At 34.0% G+C, this 22,481-nt stretch overlaps 1 protein-coding gene across 1 annotated transcript; it reads left to right on the forward strand.

Annotated features, from left to right (window-relative positions):
* Positions 1–288: 288 nt before the first annotated feature.
* Positions 289–21,949, forward strand: LOC311084839 (uncharacterized protein). The gene is made up of 8 exons (XM_084117114.1): positions 289–722; positions 9,912–10,214; positions 14,097–14,432; positions 15,176–15,493; positions 18,106–18,225; positions 19,244–19,558; positions 20,384–20,701; positions 20,996–21,949. Exons 1-8 carry the CDS (start codon positions 677–679, stop codon positions 21,064–21,066), a joined length of 1,827 nt encoding a protein of 608 aa, XP_083973240.1. The 5' UTR covers positions 289–676; the 3' UTR covers positions 21,067–21,949.
* The last annotated feature ends 532 nt before the right edge of the window (positions 21,950–22,481 follow it).

Raw genomic sequence — 22,481 nt, forward strand, 5'->3', positions numbered from 1 at the left:
AAACATGTGTCTATATTAGTCTGAATGGATGCTATATCAACCCTAAAACAGTATTTTGAAGTTTGACTCATTTATTAGGCAGTTACAGTGAGGTCACACATTTTGACAGCTGTCTATCATATTTTGTGACCTATCATATATTGTGACCTATGTGGTACTGGGTCTGTGACGTCTCTAAATAATTAAACATGTGTCTATATTAGTCTGAAGGAATGCTATATCAACCCTAAAACAGTATTTTGAAGTTTGACTCATTTATTAGGCAGTTATAGTGAGGTCACACATTTTGATGTGCAGCAGCGCCCTCTTGGGTCACAGAATCTGATTGGTCACAGTTTTTGGTGCAACACCGGCTGTGGGCGGGACTGTGATGCTCTGTACAGACACAAGGAAGATTCAGCCATATTTGAAAACACGACTGCTCTTTTTATTGTTTTTGAAATCAACAAGCAATTTAGACCAGTCTCTTTCAGTATAATAGAAATCATCAAGATATAGCCTACTTTACCAATAAATCGGCGTAAACGTCTCTACGTTGGCCTAAATGTTTTTCTTTTCCTGTTCGTCGTCTCGTATAATACGATCTCTGGTTCAGGGCGCGGCTCAGAAACACTGAGAGAACAGAGGACTTGAATAACTCTACGGATCATCTACTATCCATCATCTCTACAGCAACATGAAGAGCGCACTTATACATGTTCTTTTCTTATTATTTGCAATCGGTAAGTGACTGTTGTTGTTTTTTTAAACATAGCTGTAACTTAGCACTTTCGTTTTCTACACACTGGAAATGAGCATTTTCTTTGCAATATTTTCTTATTCTTTGAATTTCAAAATGTAACATCTGTGATCACTGCTGGACATCTTTTGTATAGTTCACAATAACAATGACTAGCCTACATTATATTTTAGTAGGTGTAATATTTATAGTAGACACTGGCAGTGTTCACACAGGCCTTGGTGTTTTTAACGCCTTGATGCATAGGTCACCACTTGAGGGGCTTTCGCACCGGGTAGTTCTAGGAACTATCCATCTAGGTGGTTCCCTAGAAACATTTTCCTTGTTGCATTCGCACCGCCAACTCTGAAGTGACGTAAGCAGCGCTTGTTGTTGTGACCTTTATTTTTAGGCGCTGAGAACGTCAGTGTGTGCTCTCTTATTCTCAGTGTTCATTAGTTTACGATTTGTCGTACAATCCTGTCTAATACGTTATTAGATGATCATATACTGTTATACATAGAAAGTAGACAGTATATGAAAAGTTATTAGCGTGTGCCGTGTGTTTGATGTCCAGTGTTGCTAGCTGAGCAGAAATGCATAATCATGTTTCGCTTGGCACCCTAAAAGTTGCGTTGGATTTTCTCTTCAGCGTAAAGGTTAAAAGGCCCATCTATCACTGTTTTACATGCTAGTAACGTTAGAGTTAGTTTGTGGAGTAAATTTAGGCTACATACATTCTGCAACTTTTTTTTTTAACCCTTAATGCATGAATTATGATAACCTCAGTCAGGATTTTTTTTCCTATGTGTTTTTATTGCTCTTAGGGATAAAAAAACAAAAAAAAAACAAGATTTGAATTTTTAATTTTTATTTATTTTTTACACATTTTTCAAAGAGATTTTCAGATGTCCACTTGAGTGGACAGCATGCGTTTATGGTTTAAACTGAAGATATACTGTATTAAACATAATACAATAATCAAACAGATAAAGTATGTGTATTTAACAAACTCATCAATCAATTTATATCAAATCATGTGAAAAGTGAAAACTATATAAATGTGAAATATTGCAAAGGCAATTGAACTTCATACAAGTTGCACTTAGTGAATCTATGAAATCAGAACATGAGGACGTGATTCCATCAGAATTTTCTACAGTCTGTCAGGGTTCAACTGTGGACTCAGTTGTACCACTCAGATGCTCCCTCCAGTGCACCAGAGTATGTCAATTTACTCTTATTAGCTGATAATTCTGATTATGTTCAAGATGGACACATTTCTAGCATAGCGCTCCTCTGAAAAAACCTAGCGATACGTTTTTTTCAATCTCATCTGAAATGATCAGTGTTAGGGGTAACGCATTACAAGTAACATGCATAACACATTCAGATGACTTTTTTGATGTTACAAGTAAAGAAACGCAAATACATTATGTAATCACATAATTTTTTTTGGATGTCAATGAAAATTACATTCTAATAATACAAATACATTTATTTACAGTAAAAAAAGTCACTGCAGATTAAGTATTTTCAAAAACAATATTCACAGTATAAGTATGAACTGTAGCTGAAATGTAGCCATTGATGCATGACGTCCACTACAGTGGAAAGATGATTAATCAGATTTTTCTCCCAATCTAAAATTAAAACTTGGAAAATGTAATTGTGATAGGACTCATTAGATATTGCTTGATGCTGCAATATTTACAAGAGTCTCCTAGGATAGAAGGAATGGGTGGATATTCCCGAGCAACTTGGCATTTCTGACTGACCCTTGGCCATCTTGGTTTGGAGGGGGAAAAATCGACACACAAAGGCTTGCCACTTGGTTGTAATGTATAGGATGATGCACCAGGGTCCAATGAAGAGGTTGATGTGCAACTATGCCATCAAAACATGAAAGGGTTAAATGGCGGATAGGCGTACCGTTTTTTTTTTTTTTTTTTTTCATTGTAATCATGTTTATTGTCTCCAAAACGTCTTTATTTGCATGAACATGATCCAAAATTATAATGAATTTGATTTATTCCCTTAATGCACCTTTCTGGACCTGCTAATGAATATGCTGGGTAAATTAATCTTGAATATCCCTTCCATCTTTGTTTGTAGAATTCTTCCAAAAATTGAAATATTTCTTTGTAACCAGCTATTCATTATTTTTTGCACAACAACTTTAATATTATTTTCTTCGCTGTCCCTGAATTTTTTTGTTATAGTTATTCCCAAGTATGTGATCGCATTTAAGGTTGTATCATCCGCTAGTTGTGTAATTACCAATCTTCCCAAAACACTTAAAGGTTTTATACTTTCATTATTTGTAATATACAGCGCTAGTAATTCAACTGCAAGTAAGAAAATAAGTTGGCTAATTGGGTCTCCCTGACGTATTCCTCTATTTATATCAGATCTCCTTGTAGTGCCTGATTGAAGTAAGACAGCATTTGTAATTTGTTTGTATAACATTGAAACAATATTAATGAATTTTCTCCCAAAGCCAAAATGTTACAGTGTCCTGGGACTTATGTTTGGAGCGACCCCGGCTCTTATACTCCAGCCCCTTATTCATGAAACCCGACTCACGTCTGGTTACTGTCACTATGTTGGGGTTTGTTATGGCTTGTTTCTGTGAACCTCGGGGTGCTTCCCTAGGCTCCAGTTGTATGCAGCCAGTTGCTAATAGTGTGGCATTTTACATTGCGTCCACACTACGTATTAGCTACGTAATACGAAGTGACCATTCTCGAAAGGGAACGTACTCGGTTACTAACACAACCTCGGTTCCTTGAGAGTAAGGGAACGAGTACGTTCCCTTTCGCTTCCTTTATAGACTAAGGCCATGCTTTTTCAATGATGATGATTCACCAGATGTAGAAGCCTTTGACACTTGTAAACAATCTATTTTCCCTGTAAAGCTTTTATAGCAGTATTGGTGATAGCCAATTGTGTCCCAAGGCATGTCCTCTAATGTTAATGGAATCTGTTCACAAATATCCATCATGTGGTATGGTGAACTGTCTGCTTCACAGAGTCTCATATCTCGGATACTGTGTAGATATGATAGCTTCTCGCTTTCCGAAAGCCTGTGATTATAGTAAAAACTGTTGAAAATTTTCTTATGACTTAGTTATGACTACAAATCTTAATTATAGTTTCAAATATTTACTGAAATTGTTCCAAAAGAGAGAGCAGTGGGAGATGGCGATCTGCAGGTACCAACCAACGGCCACCAACTGCCAACTGCAAAGCCCCAACATTCCCAAACTGGCAGTTAGTCAACTTTTTGGAATTTTTTTTTTAAGTTCATTTGCTTTGTTTTGTTTACTTCAAAAGTAAAGCTATTTTCAATTTCTTCGGGTTCAGGATAGGTGCAGTAAAAGGTTAAAACCCCATTTTAGACTGCTATTAGTATAATAAAAACATTGTCAAATTAGATTTTTTTTTTTTGCTGTTTGACCATAGATGGTCAAGATGTTGTAAAGAATAACAAATAACAATTTCCCTGGGTAAGAATTGTGTAGAAAAATGTGTCCATTTGTCTCTGTGAGTTGTTTACATCAAAAGTTATGCTACTTTATATCATATTTAGATTTTTCAGGTTTGGTGCAAAGGGTTAAAAATAAAGCATTTTGGACATTATTTCAGCTTGGTACCCAATTTAATCTTAAAATAGACACCTGAATGATAAAGAAATAACAGTTTGTGAAAAAAAATAATCACCCTATGCGCTTGAGAAAACGAAAATATAGTTGATCCTTTACACATCTTTGGCCATTTTTTGCTTTTTTTTTCAGAAATAGGGTCAATATGTTGTCAAATGTCAAAAATAACCATTCCATTTAATTCCTGGGGTCAGAATTGTATGGGAAAATGTGTTCATTTGTCTCTGTATGTTGTTTACTTCAAATGTTATGCCACTTTCTATATCATTTTTTGATTTTTCGGGTTCCGGTCGGGTGCAGCAAAGGGTTAAAAAAGAACCCTTTGGGACATTATTTCAGCTTGGCACCTGGCAGATTCCGAAAATAGACACTTTAAGGATTTAAAAAAATCAGGTTGCATAAAAAAAGCCGGGGGGTGCGCGTGGACCCCTATTTTTTTACATCTAGACTACAGAGACTGTAAAATAAAACTGTGCTCAAGTTTATCAAAAGCTTTAAAGAAGTCCAGAAATAATAGTATACCATCACCTTCTATCAAGTGTGAATAATCTAACAAATCTAAGTAAAACCAGATGAATGTTATTGTGTATTAATCGATTTGGAAGAAATCTAGAATAGAACCACATAATGATATTGAAAGTATTCTGTTCTCAGTAAGGTACAATAAATTACTATTACATTAAAGGAACACGGCGACTTTTTGGGACTTTAGCTTATTCACTGTATCCCCCAGGGTTAGATGAGTCCATACATACCCTTCTCATCTCCGTGCGTGCCGTAACTCTATCTGACGCACCCACCGCTAGCCTAGCTTAGCACAAAGACTTGAGGTGAACAGCTCTAGCTAGCATACTGCTCCCAATAAGTGACAAAATAACGGCAACATTTTCCTATTTACATTCACCACGGGGCTTCTCAGGTGCTGCGAGCAAATTTTGTCAGGTGCCTTTTTTTTTGTCAATTTTCTCACTATAAGTGTTAAGTTATGGTCAGACAATCCTGTAATCATATTAAAAGACTTAACTATATGATCAGATTTTTTGGTAAAGATTAAACACATTTAATCTTTACCAATCAATCTGATCATATAGTTAAGTCCTTTAATATGATTACAGGATTGTCTGACCATAACTTAACACTTATAGTGAGAAAATTGACAAAAAAGGTTTAGTCATCGGGTTTTAAATAAAAAAACAGATAATTTTAGAATACCAAAAAATGAATTTAGTCATTTAAAAAAGGCTTTAGAAGACATAAATTGGGAAGAGCATTTCTCTCATAATTGTACTGAAAAAGATTCAAAGGTTTTATCAGATATCATTCAAAATACTGTAGATAGTTTTATGAGACAAGTTAAAAGTAGAAGGAGGAAGCAAAATTGTCTGCCGTGGTTAAATGAAAATATTTGGTCACTTATGAAACAGAGAGATTATGCACTGAAGCAGTTTCTTAAATCTAGGATGGAACACGAGAAGCGACATTTTAATAAATTAAGGAATAAAGTAATAAGTGAAATTAAAAAAACAAAAGCTAAATTTTATATTTCTATAATAGAAGGAAAGGGTAATACAAAACGCATATGGGAAAATTTGAGAAATTTAACAGGAAAATATAAAAGAGTGCAAAATATTGAACTTGAGTTAGAAGGAAAATGTATTAGTGATCATGGTATGATAGCAAATACTTTTAACAATTACTTTGTGGACACAATAAGTGTTCTCTTAAAGTCATTTTGTCCAGAGATTCCTTGTATTACAGTGACTGATACTGCTCTACCCACATTTACTCTTAAGCAGGTGTCCAACACAAATGTTGACAGAATAATAAGCTCTCTTAAAAATTCCAGAGCTAGAGATAAATATGGATTAGATTCTATTTTTTAAAAACTCATAAAGAATTACTCAGAGGACCACTAACTCAGGTTATTAACTTATCAGTAAAGCAATGAATCTTTCCCTCTGCATGGAAATATGGAGTAATTACACCAATTTATAAATCTGGAAATTGTGTAGAAATAAGTAATTATAGACCAATAAGTATTCTCCCCATAATGTCTAAAGTTGCTGAAAAATGGGTAGCAGAGCAAATAATTACATATCTCAATAATAGTATGTTTTCTCTTCATCCTATGCAATTTGGTTTTAGAAAAAAATATTCAACAGAAACTGCAAACTGTTTTATGTTGGAAAATATCAAATCTAAGATGGACAAAGCCTTTGAAACTGTAAATCATGACATTCTACTTTTTAGGTTACTTAATTTTAATTTTTCGGCTGAAGCCATTATGTGGTGAATAGGTTTCTGAAAAATAGAAAACATTGTGTAAGAGTTATAAATGCAACATCAGAATATCGAGATTATAATATTGGAGTTCCACAAGGTTCTATTTTGGGTCCATTGTTGTTTAGTATGTATGTAAATGATTTGCCAAATGTTTGTCCTCCAGATGTTATTTGTCAAATGTATGCTGATGATGTTGTCCTGTATGTACATGCGAAAAGTCAAAAACAGGGCACAGAAATTGACTGATACCATGGATCTGGTTTCACAATGGATCGTTAAATCATGTTTACATCTTAATATGAAAAAAACTGTTTGTATGTTTTTTACTAAAAGGCCAGGGGTCTCATTTATAAAACTGTGCGGAGGAACCTTACTAAAAGTGTACGTGCGCCCGAAAGCCAAAAATGGCGTACGCAAAAAAATATTCAGACTTATAAAACCGTGCGTACGCCAGAACCTGCGCAGAATTCACTTTATAAATCCCAGTCAGCGGAAGATTGTGCGTACATGCGTCTCCACCCGAAATAACCATATATGGAGCTTACAACGCCTAGTTTTACTATGCAGATCCTCATCTACATATCATTTGCATATGATTATTCATCCACGTGATAACTTAAACGTTATCACGTGGATAAATAATCATGCAAATGATATAAACGGTACAAGAAACATTACATTAATACATATCAAGTAGTTGTCTATCCTTGCCTTGTTTTTGAATAGCCTACATAAATCAAATAGTGTAAAATACATTTCAGAAAAAGTTTTTCTCAATCTTTTCCACTTGCCGAATTGTATTTTTAATTGATTTATATTTTTAATGGAAATAGATAGGCCTTGGGCATTATTTGCACGAAACTATTTTCTCAGACAATCTGGTATTATCATGATAAGCAATTATCTCTGTGGTTAAAACATTAAAGCACGCCACAGGAAAAGTGTTCAAAAACAATCGCATCCACAACAAATATTTCTAATGATTGAATTTAAAAAAATGTTGTAACTTCAGTAATGATTTCATGTTTAAGTGTTTAACTCCATTCATTTGAATGGCATATTTAATATAAATGTTTATATCAGAAGTATTTTATTTATTTAAACTGTTATTTGCGTCAGTTTCACTAAACGGCTCAACACGCTCGCTGCCGCGGACATTTAAGAAGGAATGGATATTTGCTTCAAGTGACAGGCTTGGTGATTGAAATTGTATTTGTATAATCTTTCTGTATATGTTTAATTTTCTTTAGATTTTCTGTATAAAAGTGACCAAAAATACATTTAACTCCAGCTCACCATCGGTGTCGCCAAAGTGCTCCATCTCCATCTCCAAAACGTTCGTACGCATGGGTCAGAGTTTGCGTGCAGGTGCGCAAATTTTCCCGTCAAGTTTTTCTTTATAAATCCCACCTTTTGCGCAGGAACTGGCGTACGCATGTTTTCAGCCCCGTTTTGTGCGTACGCAAGCTTTATAAATGAGGCCCCTGATCATGATGCAAAAGCAGAAGTATTCATCCAGGGGCAGAAAATTGAAGTACACGAATTTAAATATTTAGGAATAATAATAGATTCTCAGCTTTCTTTTAAAAAACATGTGAAGAAAGTGATAAACACAGTGAAATTTAATTTAGCAAATTTTAGATTTATTAGAAATTGCTTGACTACAGAGGCAGCAGTCTTATTTATGAGCTCAATGATTGTTCCACATATTACATACTGTATGACTACCTGGACAAAAACATTCAAGACATTTCTTAAGCCCATTGAAAACATATATAAACAAACTCTCAAGGTTCTAGATAAAAAGTAAAATAGTTTTCATCATTGTAGTATTTTAGCAAAGTATTCCCTTGGATGTTGGGAACATTTGATTCAATATGCTGATTTGATACTTGTTTTTAAAATTCTGAATGGCATTGCTCCTCCAGTTTTTAAGGATTATATTGATCAGCTAACAGGACGGTATACACGAGCTGGTATTAGGGGTGATTGTAAGGTGCCATTAAGAAAAACTACCTTTGGCCAGCTATCTTTGGCTTTTAGAGGAACACATGAATGTAATAGACTTCCAACGGAGTTGAATGAATTAAAACAAATAACAGGTCATTGTGGTTTCTCAAAAAAGCTGAAAAGATGGTTAATGTTAAATCAAAATTGTGAACATTTATAGGTATTCTGGTATGGTAGTTTTTTATTTGTTATTTTTCTGTATTGTGCTGTATATGTCCTTAACATCAACCTGCAGAAGGGACAACGGATGAAAATTAGCTAGTGTTGGCTAAATCTGTCGCATTTTACATATGGTTATGTATTATTAATGTGTACTGTCCCTGATTAAATAAAATAAATAAATAAAATCACTCCGCCCATGTAGCAGTGCTTCGCTTTCTGAGAATATAGTTCCTTTTTATTTGTACACGCTGTGACTATACAAATCACAACATGTAGGCGTTGTGTGTGTGTGTGTGTGTGTGTGTGTGTGTGTGTGTGTGTGTGTGTGTTTAACACAGGGTGTTGTGATGCGTCTAGTGCAGTGGTGTAGAAAGAGAGGAAGTTGCATGCTTGTGTGTTACTTGCTTGCCAGCCTCTTGCTTACAGCTCACTACCGCTGGCTAGCCCTTGGTGGTGAACATGGAAGCAACTATTGTGTAGTCTCCCCATGCCAGTATAAAGCCTCTCCTTCACCTCTCCTTCACGGTCGTCTTGGATTCTGTCCTTGCCATCGGACTATATCCCCCTACAGCAAAGTAGTGGCGCATGAGCAGGCGCATCTCTCTCATCACTTAAATCTGTGCGCAGATATCATCTATTATCTTGTGGTGTGTCTTCCAGATCCTCTAGCAGGCCATGCTTGTTCCTGCCCCCTTAAGGCCATCAGAAGAAACTTTTACATGCCCTGTCTGTGAAAGACAGTGTGCATCCCGCATCAGACTATACAGTCATCAAAGAACCCACAAATTATAGAAGTCATCATCGGACGACGATGGACTACCTAGAAGAAGTGTGTGTGTGTGTGTGTGTGTGTGTGTGTGTGTGTGTGTGTGTGTGTGTGTGTGTGTGTGTGTGTGTGTGTGTGTGTGTGTGTGTGTGTGTACATGATGGGAATAAACAGAACAATGTAGACTCAGATTTAATGCAGACTGCAGCAAATCATGCGAGATTTATTAGTGCCACTGATCAGTCGGCAAGTCTGATTGTTTAAAATGTTTAATTTCTGACTGACTATGTTTCTGTTTGTTCTCCAGGTGTGTTTGGTGATGCAGATAAAGCAGAGACAGTGTCAGTCATTGAGGGAGATTCTGTCACTTTACACACTGATGTTACTGAAATACAGAGAGATGTGATAGAATGGAGGTTAAATGGAAGTCGCATTGCTAAAATCAGTGGTGACAACTCCAGTGCTGATGGGATATTCAGAGACGGACTGAAGCTGGACACACAGACTGGAGATCTCAAGATCACAAACATCAAAACCACTGACTCTGGAGAATATAAACTAAAGATCAAAAACTCCAGAGGGTCCTCAGAGAAGATATTCAGTGTCAGTGGTGAGTGTCTGACAGTTTTTTAATTTAATAATTGCTATACATAATTAACACCATATGAACAATTTAATTTCTCTACACTGTTTTGTTACAGATGCAAAATGTTACTGGCAAACTCATTTATACAAAGAATTTCAGTTTAAAATGAGGTTTATAAATAAAATATTTCTCATTATCCGAGGAGAAAACTGACAAACAAACCCTTTAATATTCAATACAATTGCTGCTTTATTATAAGGAAAAAACAACAGATTTCATATTTATTTTAATTATATGGTACAATGAACATATCAGTACAGTAGCCAGTAACCAGACTTATATTTCTTAAAAAGACAGTTAAAATATGTAATTTAAGCTATTTTCTTTTGTTGGTAAACAGTTCATCAATCAGTGAATAAATGATAACCATCAAAACAGCTGCGAGAAAATGTGTATTTTGTATTGTTGAGATGAATGTAGACGTGTAGGTCTAGAGGTCTTCTGATCTTGAATTGGTAATTAAGATTGGCTTCCGTTGTCTTTCAAAATGACAATAAAGTTTAATCTGATCTAAGATGGAGGAAAAGCAGATTTCCAAATAATCAGTCAATAATTACAGGAGTCCAAATTGTATGACACCTCAGATGCAGTTTATTGTGCAAACACATTTCTTTGTAATAAACAAGAAAAATAACTGTGTCTATAATGTCTGATTTCTAACTATAAATAATCCCAAAATACACCAGAGACTCACAAACAGATTTTTTTAAATCTAAAATAAACGAAAATAAAATAGACCCTTTACATGCTAAGGAGCCCCTTTGTGGATGTGTGTGACTCCATATTAATGTGTTTCCATACTTTGATACAACATACTTCATCAGTCAAAAAAACTCACCAATTGATAACGCCTACTTAAAGCATAATAAGCATTCACTATAAAAATAAATATTAATTGTAAATAGAACAGAATAAAATAAACATTTCAGGTTCCAGAAGTAAGTGACACAACAGACAATAGATATCTATTCTAATAGAATATTCTATTTTTACAATAGATATCTGAAATAGATACATAATGTTCAGGATTGAGTTTAACCGCTAGTAAAGCTCAAATGTTGAATAACAGACACTTTCAGATATCTATTGTCTATTGATCGGAGTAAAAAGATGTAAATATCAGTACATCAGTAAAATCAATGTAAAATCAATGTCAGTTTGTCTCTAGTATTAACCCCTTGTTTATAGTATTTTGTGTAGGCCTAACTGTTTCATCAATCCTGTTCATTTCTTTTTTTTACCTTTTTGTGAATCAGTGTCTCCGTACATTCAACTATCAACATTGATGCACTAAACTTTCACCTTTAACATGTTATTCAACATTTAAAGCATCTAACCACTTCGATCAACTCTGAACGAGTGCTGACTAATTGGTCTAAACCGGAGTGTACCGCCCGCGGGCGCCACCTAGCTGCGAAAATATTCATTATCACATTTTTCAAAAATATTGCCTTGATTAACACAAAATTGATGTCATTTGAAAGCTTACAGTCTGAACTTTACACTGAATGTAGCCACTTTGAAAAAATCCTAAATATTGCTGAGTTATTTGCTGATAAATATAATTTCTTTTTTTCATAATCTATAAAATAATGTACTGCAATGCAAAACATCATACAGCTCATGAAACATTCACAGATCATTGAAAATGGCACTTCATTTTTTACAGCATATTATTACAATTAAAATGAGCCCAAAATGAACAATCTATTGCTTTTATGACAAGATATTCTTCATGGAGAAACAATTCCCTATGAGGGGTGTCAAAGACTGAACAAAAAGGCTATCTCTTTTCCAAATGCTGTAACTTTTGATTCCTTTATCCAAAAAAAAAACAAAAAAAATGTATCCAGATGCAGCTAACATGTAGGGGGACTTCACTAAAAAAAAATTTTCCTCCTACCTTATTATTCCATGACAAATAAGAAATATATACAAAATCATAATAAAAATTATATATATTTCTTATTTTTTAATCAGCAGTTTCTCTGCAGGAGAATGTCCAAATGTAATCTAATTTATATTTTCAAAAAATGTAAAAAGTGTTCTTTCAAACGATACCTACCTTTTGACTCTCCTTGCTATAGTTTTGGAGTTATGATTATATATAGTTTTTATATAGTTTGGAGCAAAATTTGCTGTTGCAATCTTACCAGTTCATTTCTCTCCCTGTGTGTGTGTGTGTGTGTGTGTTTGTGTGTGTGGGTGCCATATTTACACTCTTGATGTTTTAGAGTGTCACCCCTTCTTTGCTGTACACTTTTTTTCAGCACAGTGGCTGATCTGTAGTTTGTACCACCAAAGGTTTCTCTGAGTTTTCCTATGTTTTCGTATTTCCCATTCATTTCCTATGTCGGTCATTTTTGACCCGTAAGAAGCTAAGTGTGACTATTTTTTTACGACCCTTTAACATATCAGAATCCAAAAAATTTAAAACGTAAATGGTTTCGGTAATTTTTGACCCGAAAAAGCTCAGAGGGCTAAATAAGCGAAACAACAATAATATATTTTAAATATAGCCTATGTAAAGTTTAAATCACCCGCTCAGCTCCGCCCTCTGTACTGGTGCGTGCTCAACTTTATATGTCACGCAGAGATTGACAGGATATTCCAATCTAATATTAATATTCTCATCCCTTGCATACGTGAAAAACAAAAGAAAGGCAGCGCCTGTCAGTGGAGCACGATCTACGAGATGCACTATCCTCTCAATCCTCGCAAAAGCAGGCACATGTGTCCCATTAAAATGCCTGCGACACAGTTCCATCTCCATGCACTGATATTTTAGTTTAATTTAAGTTATAAGGTCAGGTTTGAACAAAGCAAATGAGAAACTAAAGAAAATTTAATTGGAGAGTTAAATTGGAGAGAGAGACTCTTTTAATTATTATTTAAAGAGTTAAGTATCTATATTTTAAATGTTTTTTGTTCCAATGATTCCCACATAAAGTAATTGGTTCAAATTGTCATAAAATACACTTGTCTGTTTACAACGAGTTGACAGTTTGAACGTTCTTGTTCACTTTTATTTTTTTATTTTTTTTTGAAGATCTGAGGTGAATTGTTCTTTTCAGTATGGCTATACAATACACACAAAAATTATATTCAAACTCACTCAGCCGCTTTTAACATTAAATAAAGCACATAAACAGTACCTGAGATTATCATACTTTCTGTTGTTGTTCCAGCCGTGAAGTCACTGAAAAATAGAATCGTTGCGTGTCGCGGTGTCGCGGTGTCGCGGTGTCGTGTCTGGACACTGTGTTAGGCCTATCTCTGTTGTGATGCATTCATAATAAATGCATGCAGCTCTTTATGCTTCAATTGTTGTTTGCTCATCTAGATTTAATTTTATATATGGATCAAAATCACTATAAAGTGCCTTTGGTGTCCTCATCAGAATCACTCCGTCATCATGAACATAATGCAAAATAATGAAATTCTGAGGTTATATGATAAATCAACAAACATGTACACACATAGAAGTACAATGATAAATCTCTTGAAATGTGTTTTTCTTGTTTTATACCATTTTCATTGATTGAATGTACCGTAGCCTATGTGACTTTGGTATGTCCCACACGCTGCTCAGCTAACTTCAACGAATGTAAAAAGTGAATAAATGACACAAAGTTTAAATAAATTTGATCATATATATATGGTATTTTCATGATAATATTAAACATATGTATGTACACATGTAAGTTTAGTTTAATTGGGTTGGGGTGCCATGCTTTCGAAAAGTTTGGGAACCACTAGTGGCTCGAACAGCTGTTACCGTCTATCAAAAGAACAACAGACTGATGTATTTCTCTGACAGAAAATCCTTTTCTCTTTCTTCTTCAGCTGTGTCTGGTGTTGATGAAGTGAAGTCAGTGTCAGTGACAGTGGGAGAATCAGTCACTCTAAACTCTGGTGCTGTTATACAGAGAGATGATGTGATAGAGTGGAGGTTTGGAGATCAGAACTCTCCTATAGCTGAACACAATAGAAAGACTGGAATCTTCTCAACATCTGATGTTCCTGATGGGAGATTCAGACACAGACTGCAGCTGGACTGTTTGACTGGATCTCTGACCATCAGGAAAACTGGACCCAAACACTCTGGATTTTATGAAGCTGGTATTAGGAGAAGCAGCAGCAGACACACCATACACAAGTCATACAGCGTGACTGTCAGTGGTGAGTTTATCAACTCTTTTATAGTAATAATGAGTTTATTTAGATCAGCACCCTAGAATAGTTTAAATTAACATTTATTTGCACAAAAATAAGGCTAAGAAACAACATGTGGAGCTGTTAGTTTAGTTTAGTTTTCCTCAAACACTTGATCATTATGCTGAAGTGATGTTCTGATTTGAGTGCTTAATATCTTATATAAAAAGAATTAAATGAAAAGTGGAGATTTTAATCATTCTGTTCATCAGTTTCAAACACCAGTAAAAGCACAGGCGCAGTCAGGAGTGTGTCCTTATTTGTAAATCACTTTGGATAAAAGCGGTATGAATACTGTATGCTTGTGCATGGGAGATGAAACACTAATTTGTGTATTGCTCATTTTGATGACAGATTCAAGCCTTTTACAGACTAATTGAAATTAGCATTATTATACAAGACTTGATTGCTATACATTTGTTAACTTAAATTATTGACTGTTAAAAATCTTCAAGCATGCATCTAAAGCTATATCGTGTAACTTTTGTTTTTATTAAAAAAAATATATATATTACAAATAAGAGAGCAAAAAAATCCATCCTCCAAACCATGTCTTTACCAAAATACACTTTAATAAATCTATAATAATGATTTATATTTTAGAGCAGTTATATGGATTTTCAGGAAATTGCATGCGTCATTCACAGTGTAGCTTGAAGTAATGTCTGAGTAGCTGTTACTCGATGATCTTCATGTGTTTGTTGTTACAGGGGAAATGAAGTCAGCACTATCAGTGAAGGAGGGATATTCAGTCACTCTAAACTCTAGTCTTACTGAAATACAGAGAGTTGATTTAATGCGGTGGATGTTTGAAGACACTGTCATAGCTGAAATCAAGAAAGCACAAAAACGATTCAACACATCTGATGATGTTCCTGATGAGATATTCAGAGACAGACTGAAGCTGGATGAGAAGACTGGATCTCTGACCATCACAAACACCACAACTGAACATGCTGGACTCTATGAACTACAGATCAACATCTTCAGATTCACCATAAACAAGAGAATCACTGTCACTGTCACCGGTGAGTAGATCAAATCTGTCGATGTAAAAGTGTCTTATTTAAATCCTAAAGTTAAACTTCATTTGAACACTTAAACATAACAGTTGAATCTTAGGACTGTCTTTAGACTGTTATAGTTTGTCTTTCAAAGAATTTTGGTGCAGAAGACTACAAGATATTAGTGAAAAATACTATTATTGTCATAACCATATGCATATTGTCTTAACATTTGGTTATAAAGAGCCTCTTTTTTGTTAAACTTAATGTTTTTTCGTTTTATTTAACATTCTTTAACACTGATTACATCTAAATTACCAAGGAGCACACCAATTTTGCATTTTGTACTTGTTTCTCTTTTTGGATTATTATTTATTTTTTATTTTTTTATTTTTTATAATTTTCTCACTTGATTCCCAGTGAAGAGAGTAACATTAAGGTATTGAAGTAAGTTGGGAGACACTAATGCTAATTGACACTAATTATTGCTGCATATTTCCAACTGATTTTTAATGGATTAATCTGCATTACTGTTTGTAATGTTCTTGTATAAATCAGTTGTGTGTTCACATCAAACACTCGCTGTAACACACTAATACAGAAGATGAACACAGTGAATGAGAATATCATAATAACTGAAATTACATTAGAGGCTCTCATGGTCATTAATGACTTCATTTAAACAGAACCAGATTTATATTTACTGTTTTAGCTATACAGTGTGTGCAGAATTATTAGGCACGTTGATTTTCTGATCATCATTTTTTCAGGCACATTTTACCCATTCCAAACCACATTTATCTTAATAGTATTTATTTTGTATTTACTATTAATTTACTATTAATTTAGTATTTAATCATTTATAAGTGATACATAATTGTTCATGAAGGCTGGGAATGAAAAACGCCTTATATTCAGGTGTGCAGAATTATTAGGTGCTATAGTCAGACTCATCCACTCACAATAATGACTATCATTACAGTGTGAGATCTACACTCGGGTTTAACGGTATTCACGGTCTGGTGCCGGTTGTGTCTGTGGGTTTAAATCATGTTCATGTTATCAGGGACCAGGATTAAGAACAACTCTTATAGAACATACTGTTTAACAGAAGCAAGCAGAAAAGCTGGACAATTTCTAGTGAGCCTGCTGTGCTAAAACATGAATATACTTCAGGGATGCCAATAATTGTGGCCAAAGTGAATTAGAGAAAAACATTTATTTCATTTTCAATTGTTTTACTTCATTGATATGTTAGATTTTTGCTAATTATTTTAATGAAAGATCAAAAGGATAAACAATGCAGAGTCATATTTACCAAGGGTCCTAATAATTCTGTTGACTGCACTGTTATTATTACAATAACTAACGAGTTGTCAACATTTTATTCTTGAGACAAGCACTCTTTTTAAAATTAATATTTTAGTTATATTTAAATGATTTATAAAAGGGTTGCACAATATATTGGAAAATTGCAAATGTACATTATGAATGGTTTATGATATTTGAATAATTTTTATAGGCACGTTAAATTGATTTTATGTATAATATTATATTGCTTTAAGAGTGTAAAATCAATTAAAATTATATATCATTTTTTAATTTTTTTTATTAACCAATTATAGGTTTCACATTCTTTCTGGGAAAAGAAAGCATCATATCGAATATCACATTATTTTCCAATTTCTCGCACATCACATTTTTCTTCAGTATTGGGCAGCCCTAAATGATAACATTGATATAATTCATTACAATGATGATCACATCAAAGTTTCCATCACATGTATTTCTCTTATTTTGAACTCTTTCTCCACCATTTCACTGTTAAACATTAGGGGGCGCTATTACACATCTTCTGAAAGAGGACTGAATCTCCTGATTAAAACACATGTGAGGCAGATGCAAAAACATATGTAAAATAACACGATCATCATTATTAAACCGCATATCAAAATTCAAAACTGCACAATGTTACTGAATGAAATGTCGACCCAGGACGAGCTGCAGGACTGTGAAGCTTTAGGGGTGTTGATGGACTCGATCTACATCTGTGTTTCGATCATCGTTCTGAATCTGATCTGGATGTAGTCAAAGACAAAAACATGATTTTAACTTTTAGCTCAATGTTGCTTTTTTATGAAACTTACCCACATTCAAGTGTTGAATAAATGATAAAAAAGAATGCATAAAGCTATAATAAAACAGAGGGCAGTGGCCAGGTAATATACAATTTATAATTTCCTCAGACTGCTAACTAAGAAAATAAAATGTAAGTAATATGGAAGACACTAATACACTAATCATTTATGTTAGTTATGAACATGTCAGAGCTCCTCTGTATTTGCAGTAAATGTTTTAAGACAGTTGGCACATTTCAAAAGGTTTTTAAAAGGTTTTTAAACTGTTTAATCTGCATTACTGTTTGTATTGTTTTTATTGAGATCAGTCGTGTGTTCACGTCAAACTCCTGCTGTAACACAGTAATACAGAAGATGAACACAGTGAAAAGGAGAATCATGATATCTGAAATTACATTAGAGGCTCATTTATGATTCACCTTTAACAGAATCAGATTCATATTTAAATAGATCAGACTGACAGATTCACTCACACTGACTCTCTCTTTATCATTACAGATCCAGGTTTGTCTCCAGGAGATAAAGCAGGGATTGTTCTTGCTGTTCTGCTGGTATTAGCTGCTGCTGTTGCTGCTGGTGTGATTTACTATCGCCGCTGGATCTCTGAACTAAAAGCATGTGAGTATTACAGCTGATAAAGCACGAGAAATATTGAGCTTTATTATGCTACAGTAGAGATTAAAAGTGTAAAATGTTCATAATCATGTTTCAAACACTTTACATTTGTATGTATGTGTGTGTTGTAGTTTTGCTAATAAAAGCAGGGTTAAAGAAACAATAATCAATACACAGATATTAAAGAGCACTGACCTGTGGTTTTGTTTAAGAATGAACGGCTCTGAATGTATTTTTACACAACTTTATACAACTATTTTATTGTTGTGTGGAAATGACATTTATAGCGAGTCCACACTTTTTAAAATGCAGTTTCTGTTAGTGTTGGTGTCTGGGTTTGGGTTAAAATACAGTATTTATAACTAGCTTTAACAATAGACTTCTGTGTAATAACTGAGTAGACGTGTGTCTCAATCATAACTGATCTGCTCTCCTGACGGGTGTTTTGCTGCTTTCACACAGATTCTGTGCACTCTTCATCTGGTCAGGTTCAAAGGTCATCTTAAACCAGCGCACCAGCTCAGAGTAGTTTATGATGCTTTTCATACCAAAGAAATGGAAACTCTTAATAGAGAAGTTATAGATTTATTTAAATGATAGGAAATACAGAGCAATGGCTTCAGGGTGTCACAGATGCTAAAATAATAAACACAACCATATCAAACAAAACCTGAGATTAAAATCAGATTAAAATAAAGCCTTCTCTGACTACCCAACATGAAACACATTTACACATTTAGCAGATACTTTTATTTAAAAAAGAAGCACTTAATTAATGATGAACACAACAAAAAAAACACACAGATTATGAATAATGTTGAAGAATATCAGATAATGTGTTAGTTTATATATTGTCTTTTGCTGTGAGTGTGATTCAGTGTTCACAAGTTTAATGATCAGTCATTGAGCAGGAGTCAGATGTGGAGCAAATGATCATGTTGATTTTATTCCTTTCTGCTTTTATTGCTGTTCTTCTCCAGCTAATGTCTGTGTTTCTCTGTTTCTGTTTGCTGATGTGCAGGGATTTATAAATGGAGGATACTGTCAGTGATGGAGGGAGAAACTATCACTCTAAACCCTGATGAAGAACATAAAGATGTCAAATTACAGTGGATGTTTGGAGGCTCTTGTATTGCTGAAAGGGAAAGCGCTGCTCATAGTTTCACTGTATATGATGATGTTCTTGATGGGAGATTTAAAGACAGACTGAAGCTGGATCATCAGACTGGATCTCTGACCATCAAAGACACCAGACCCACAGACACTGGACAATATCAACTACTGATCATCAGATCGGGAAAGATCTCAATAAAGAGATTCAGTGTTTCTGTCTTTGGTGAGTAACTCAAATCTTTATGTAATAATGATTTTATTTTAAATCAGCTGAATTGATTAAATTAAGGACTATGGGTTTATTTGGTAATATCTTCTTATATGCATTATGCACAGTCTTCAGCACAAGTACTGAAACATAAAGTCATATATTACGCTGTATATAAAGACACAGTTTCATTTCAAATCACTTTAAAATCAAACGAGTATTGATTAATGTTTTAATTATTTTGCACTAAACTTGATCAATATGTTGTGTGTTTGTGAGCCACTGAAGACCTCCACAACTATCTGACAGAGAAACATTCAGTGACGGCACATTATTAATCATAAACACATTAGCTCAAGAAAATTATTGAATCAAATCACATCAGTCTTTTGATAGAAAGAAAAAATTATCCAATGACTATAAATATATAAAGTATATAAAGTTAATCAGGATAAAACCATTATTACTGGAACAATAAGAAGAGAAAACAAAGAGGAACGTAAAACAAACCACAATGAAACATGATATTCAATAAAAATGATATTGTTTCCTGGCATAAACACAATTAAACACTGATGTGTTGATGCTGATGATCACACATGAATCAGAGAATATGATTGGTCCAACACACACATCACACACACATGAGAACTGAGGCCATTTGACTTGTTTATAGATTTATGCCATCAGTTAGATGTTTATTTAATGAAAAATTACATTCATTTTATTTATAAAATTAGTACATTTGAGGTATTTAGGTCTGGATGAATTTATCCATGTTGCTTTTACTACTTTATTTTCTTTTTCTGATTTCTGTTCTGTGTTTCTCTGTATGTGTAGATCAGACAAATGAAATAAAGACTGAGTCAGTGAATGAGGGAGGATCTGTCACTCTGGAGACTGGTGTTACTGACATACAGGAAGATGATGAGATCCAGTGGAAGTTTGGACTAGACACTCGCATCGCTGAAATCACAAGAGGGATTAAGGGAATCTCACCATTAGGTGAAAAAATATTCAAAGGCAGAATGAAGCTGGATCATCAGACCGGATCACTGACCATCAAAAAGTTCAGACCCAGAAATGCTGGAATTTATATGCTACGCAAAACTGAAGGAGGAAATATCAATACTAAATTATTCAGGGTTTCTCTCTCTGGTGAGTAAATCAAATATGTCAGTATAATAACGATCTTATTTTAGATAAACCCTGTCAGACATTTAGATGAAAGACTGAGTTTGTATGATGACACTCTCTGATTTCTGTCAGAACAGACTCTGTCAATATGTGTGTAATTGTACATGATTGTGTTAATATTAAGAAATCTAAATGCAAATAATACATTCAAAGTCAACTCATATACATTCATATAGTCAACTCCTCCTATATATATATATATATATATATCAAAGCTTTCATTTAACATGTTCTGTCTCGTGTGTTTTCTTTCAGAATCCACTGATAACAGAAATAACCCAGAGGATGTGCCTTTGACAACAGTGTTCTCTGACTCCGGACTGTGACATTATCAACATTCAAAACCAATCAAACTCAGATTTCTCCTCGTGTGAGTCTCTAAACCCCCGTATGAAGGAGATCTGTGTGTGTGTGTGTGTGTGTGTGTGTGTGTGTGTGTGTGTGTGTGTTGAGCAGTTAAACAACAGGATAACATACAGACACATTTCATTTACTATGTTCTTCACACTGATCTTTAGACTAACTCTCATCTTTATTTGATCCTCTAATGTAAATCTAATCAAAATCTCACATTTCATCTGTTACTCATGTCATATAATACACACTGTATAAACCAGTTTCTGTTTCTGCATCTATTAGACAAGATATCTGATGAGAAATGTCATGTATAGACTATATAAGAAGAATGTGTGTGTGCTAAACCAGTATTTCTCTGACTAATGTGTGTTTTTATATAACAAGCATGTTTAATCCTGAGCTTTAGATGCTTTAACAGTCTCTTCACTTCTAGAAGTTTCTAGAAACAGTTTAATTGAAGAAGCTTCAGTGTGACTTTGACTGTTCATCTCTGTGTGAAACTCTGATATTGCAGGAATTATCTGAACTTTTATATTACTCTAGTGTTATTTGGCCTTACTCTATTTTCTTATATTATAATGTCTTTTTTATGATACATAATTGCACTTATATTTTTATCAATCTATATTTTGTATTATCTGAAGTGAATCTGGCCATCTGTGTCTCTCAGATCAGATGTGAATGTGAAATTATAAACTCTGAAATTATGGATTTCTGATTGTTCTTTTATTTCATTTTATTAGAGAAGCTTCAGCTTGAATCTTTTGTATTTGCTGATTTGAGCCGGACGCACAGCGTTCACTTCATGCTGTTACTGAATAAAATGATCAAAATAAACTACAAAAACACAAATCTTAAGTCTGTCGTCTGCTTTCTGCTCATCCTGATCCTCCAGACTGGAAAACTGGAGAAACACCATTTTAGTTCTTCAGAAAGTCACACTTGTGTGTAAAGGAATAATAAAGTTGCTCAGAATAAACACATTTGACTGGTACAATGTAAGAAAATTACACTGATAATAAAGAAAAACAGCAAAAAAAAAAGTACTTTTATACAATGCAACAGACCCGAGGAAAGGATCAGAAAACTTTTAAAAAATTGTTTGTATTAGAATTACACAATCAACTTTCATTATTTAGTTTGAGGGAGAATATTGATACTGTATTAATTCATTCTCAATGTGTGAATGAATTATAATATAAAATATCTTAAAAAAGAAAGCAGAAAGAAATTCAGATAATCACAAATAAGTACAAGGAGTTACAAATTATTCAAAGATTAGATTTAAGGCTTTAAAATTATTTAGTTTTTTTTTCCGCTTTATTATTTATTGTTTCTTTTAATGTATACCAGTAGTGACCTATTTCTATTTTTAAAATGAGTA

This window comes from Abramis brama (assembly GCF_963993115.1).
Source record: "Abramis brama genome assembly, chromosome: 6".
Classification (NCBI taxonomy): Eukaryota; Metazoa; Chordata; class Actinopteri; order Cypriniformes; family Leuciscidae; genus Abramis; species Abramis brama.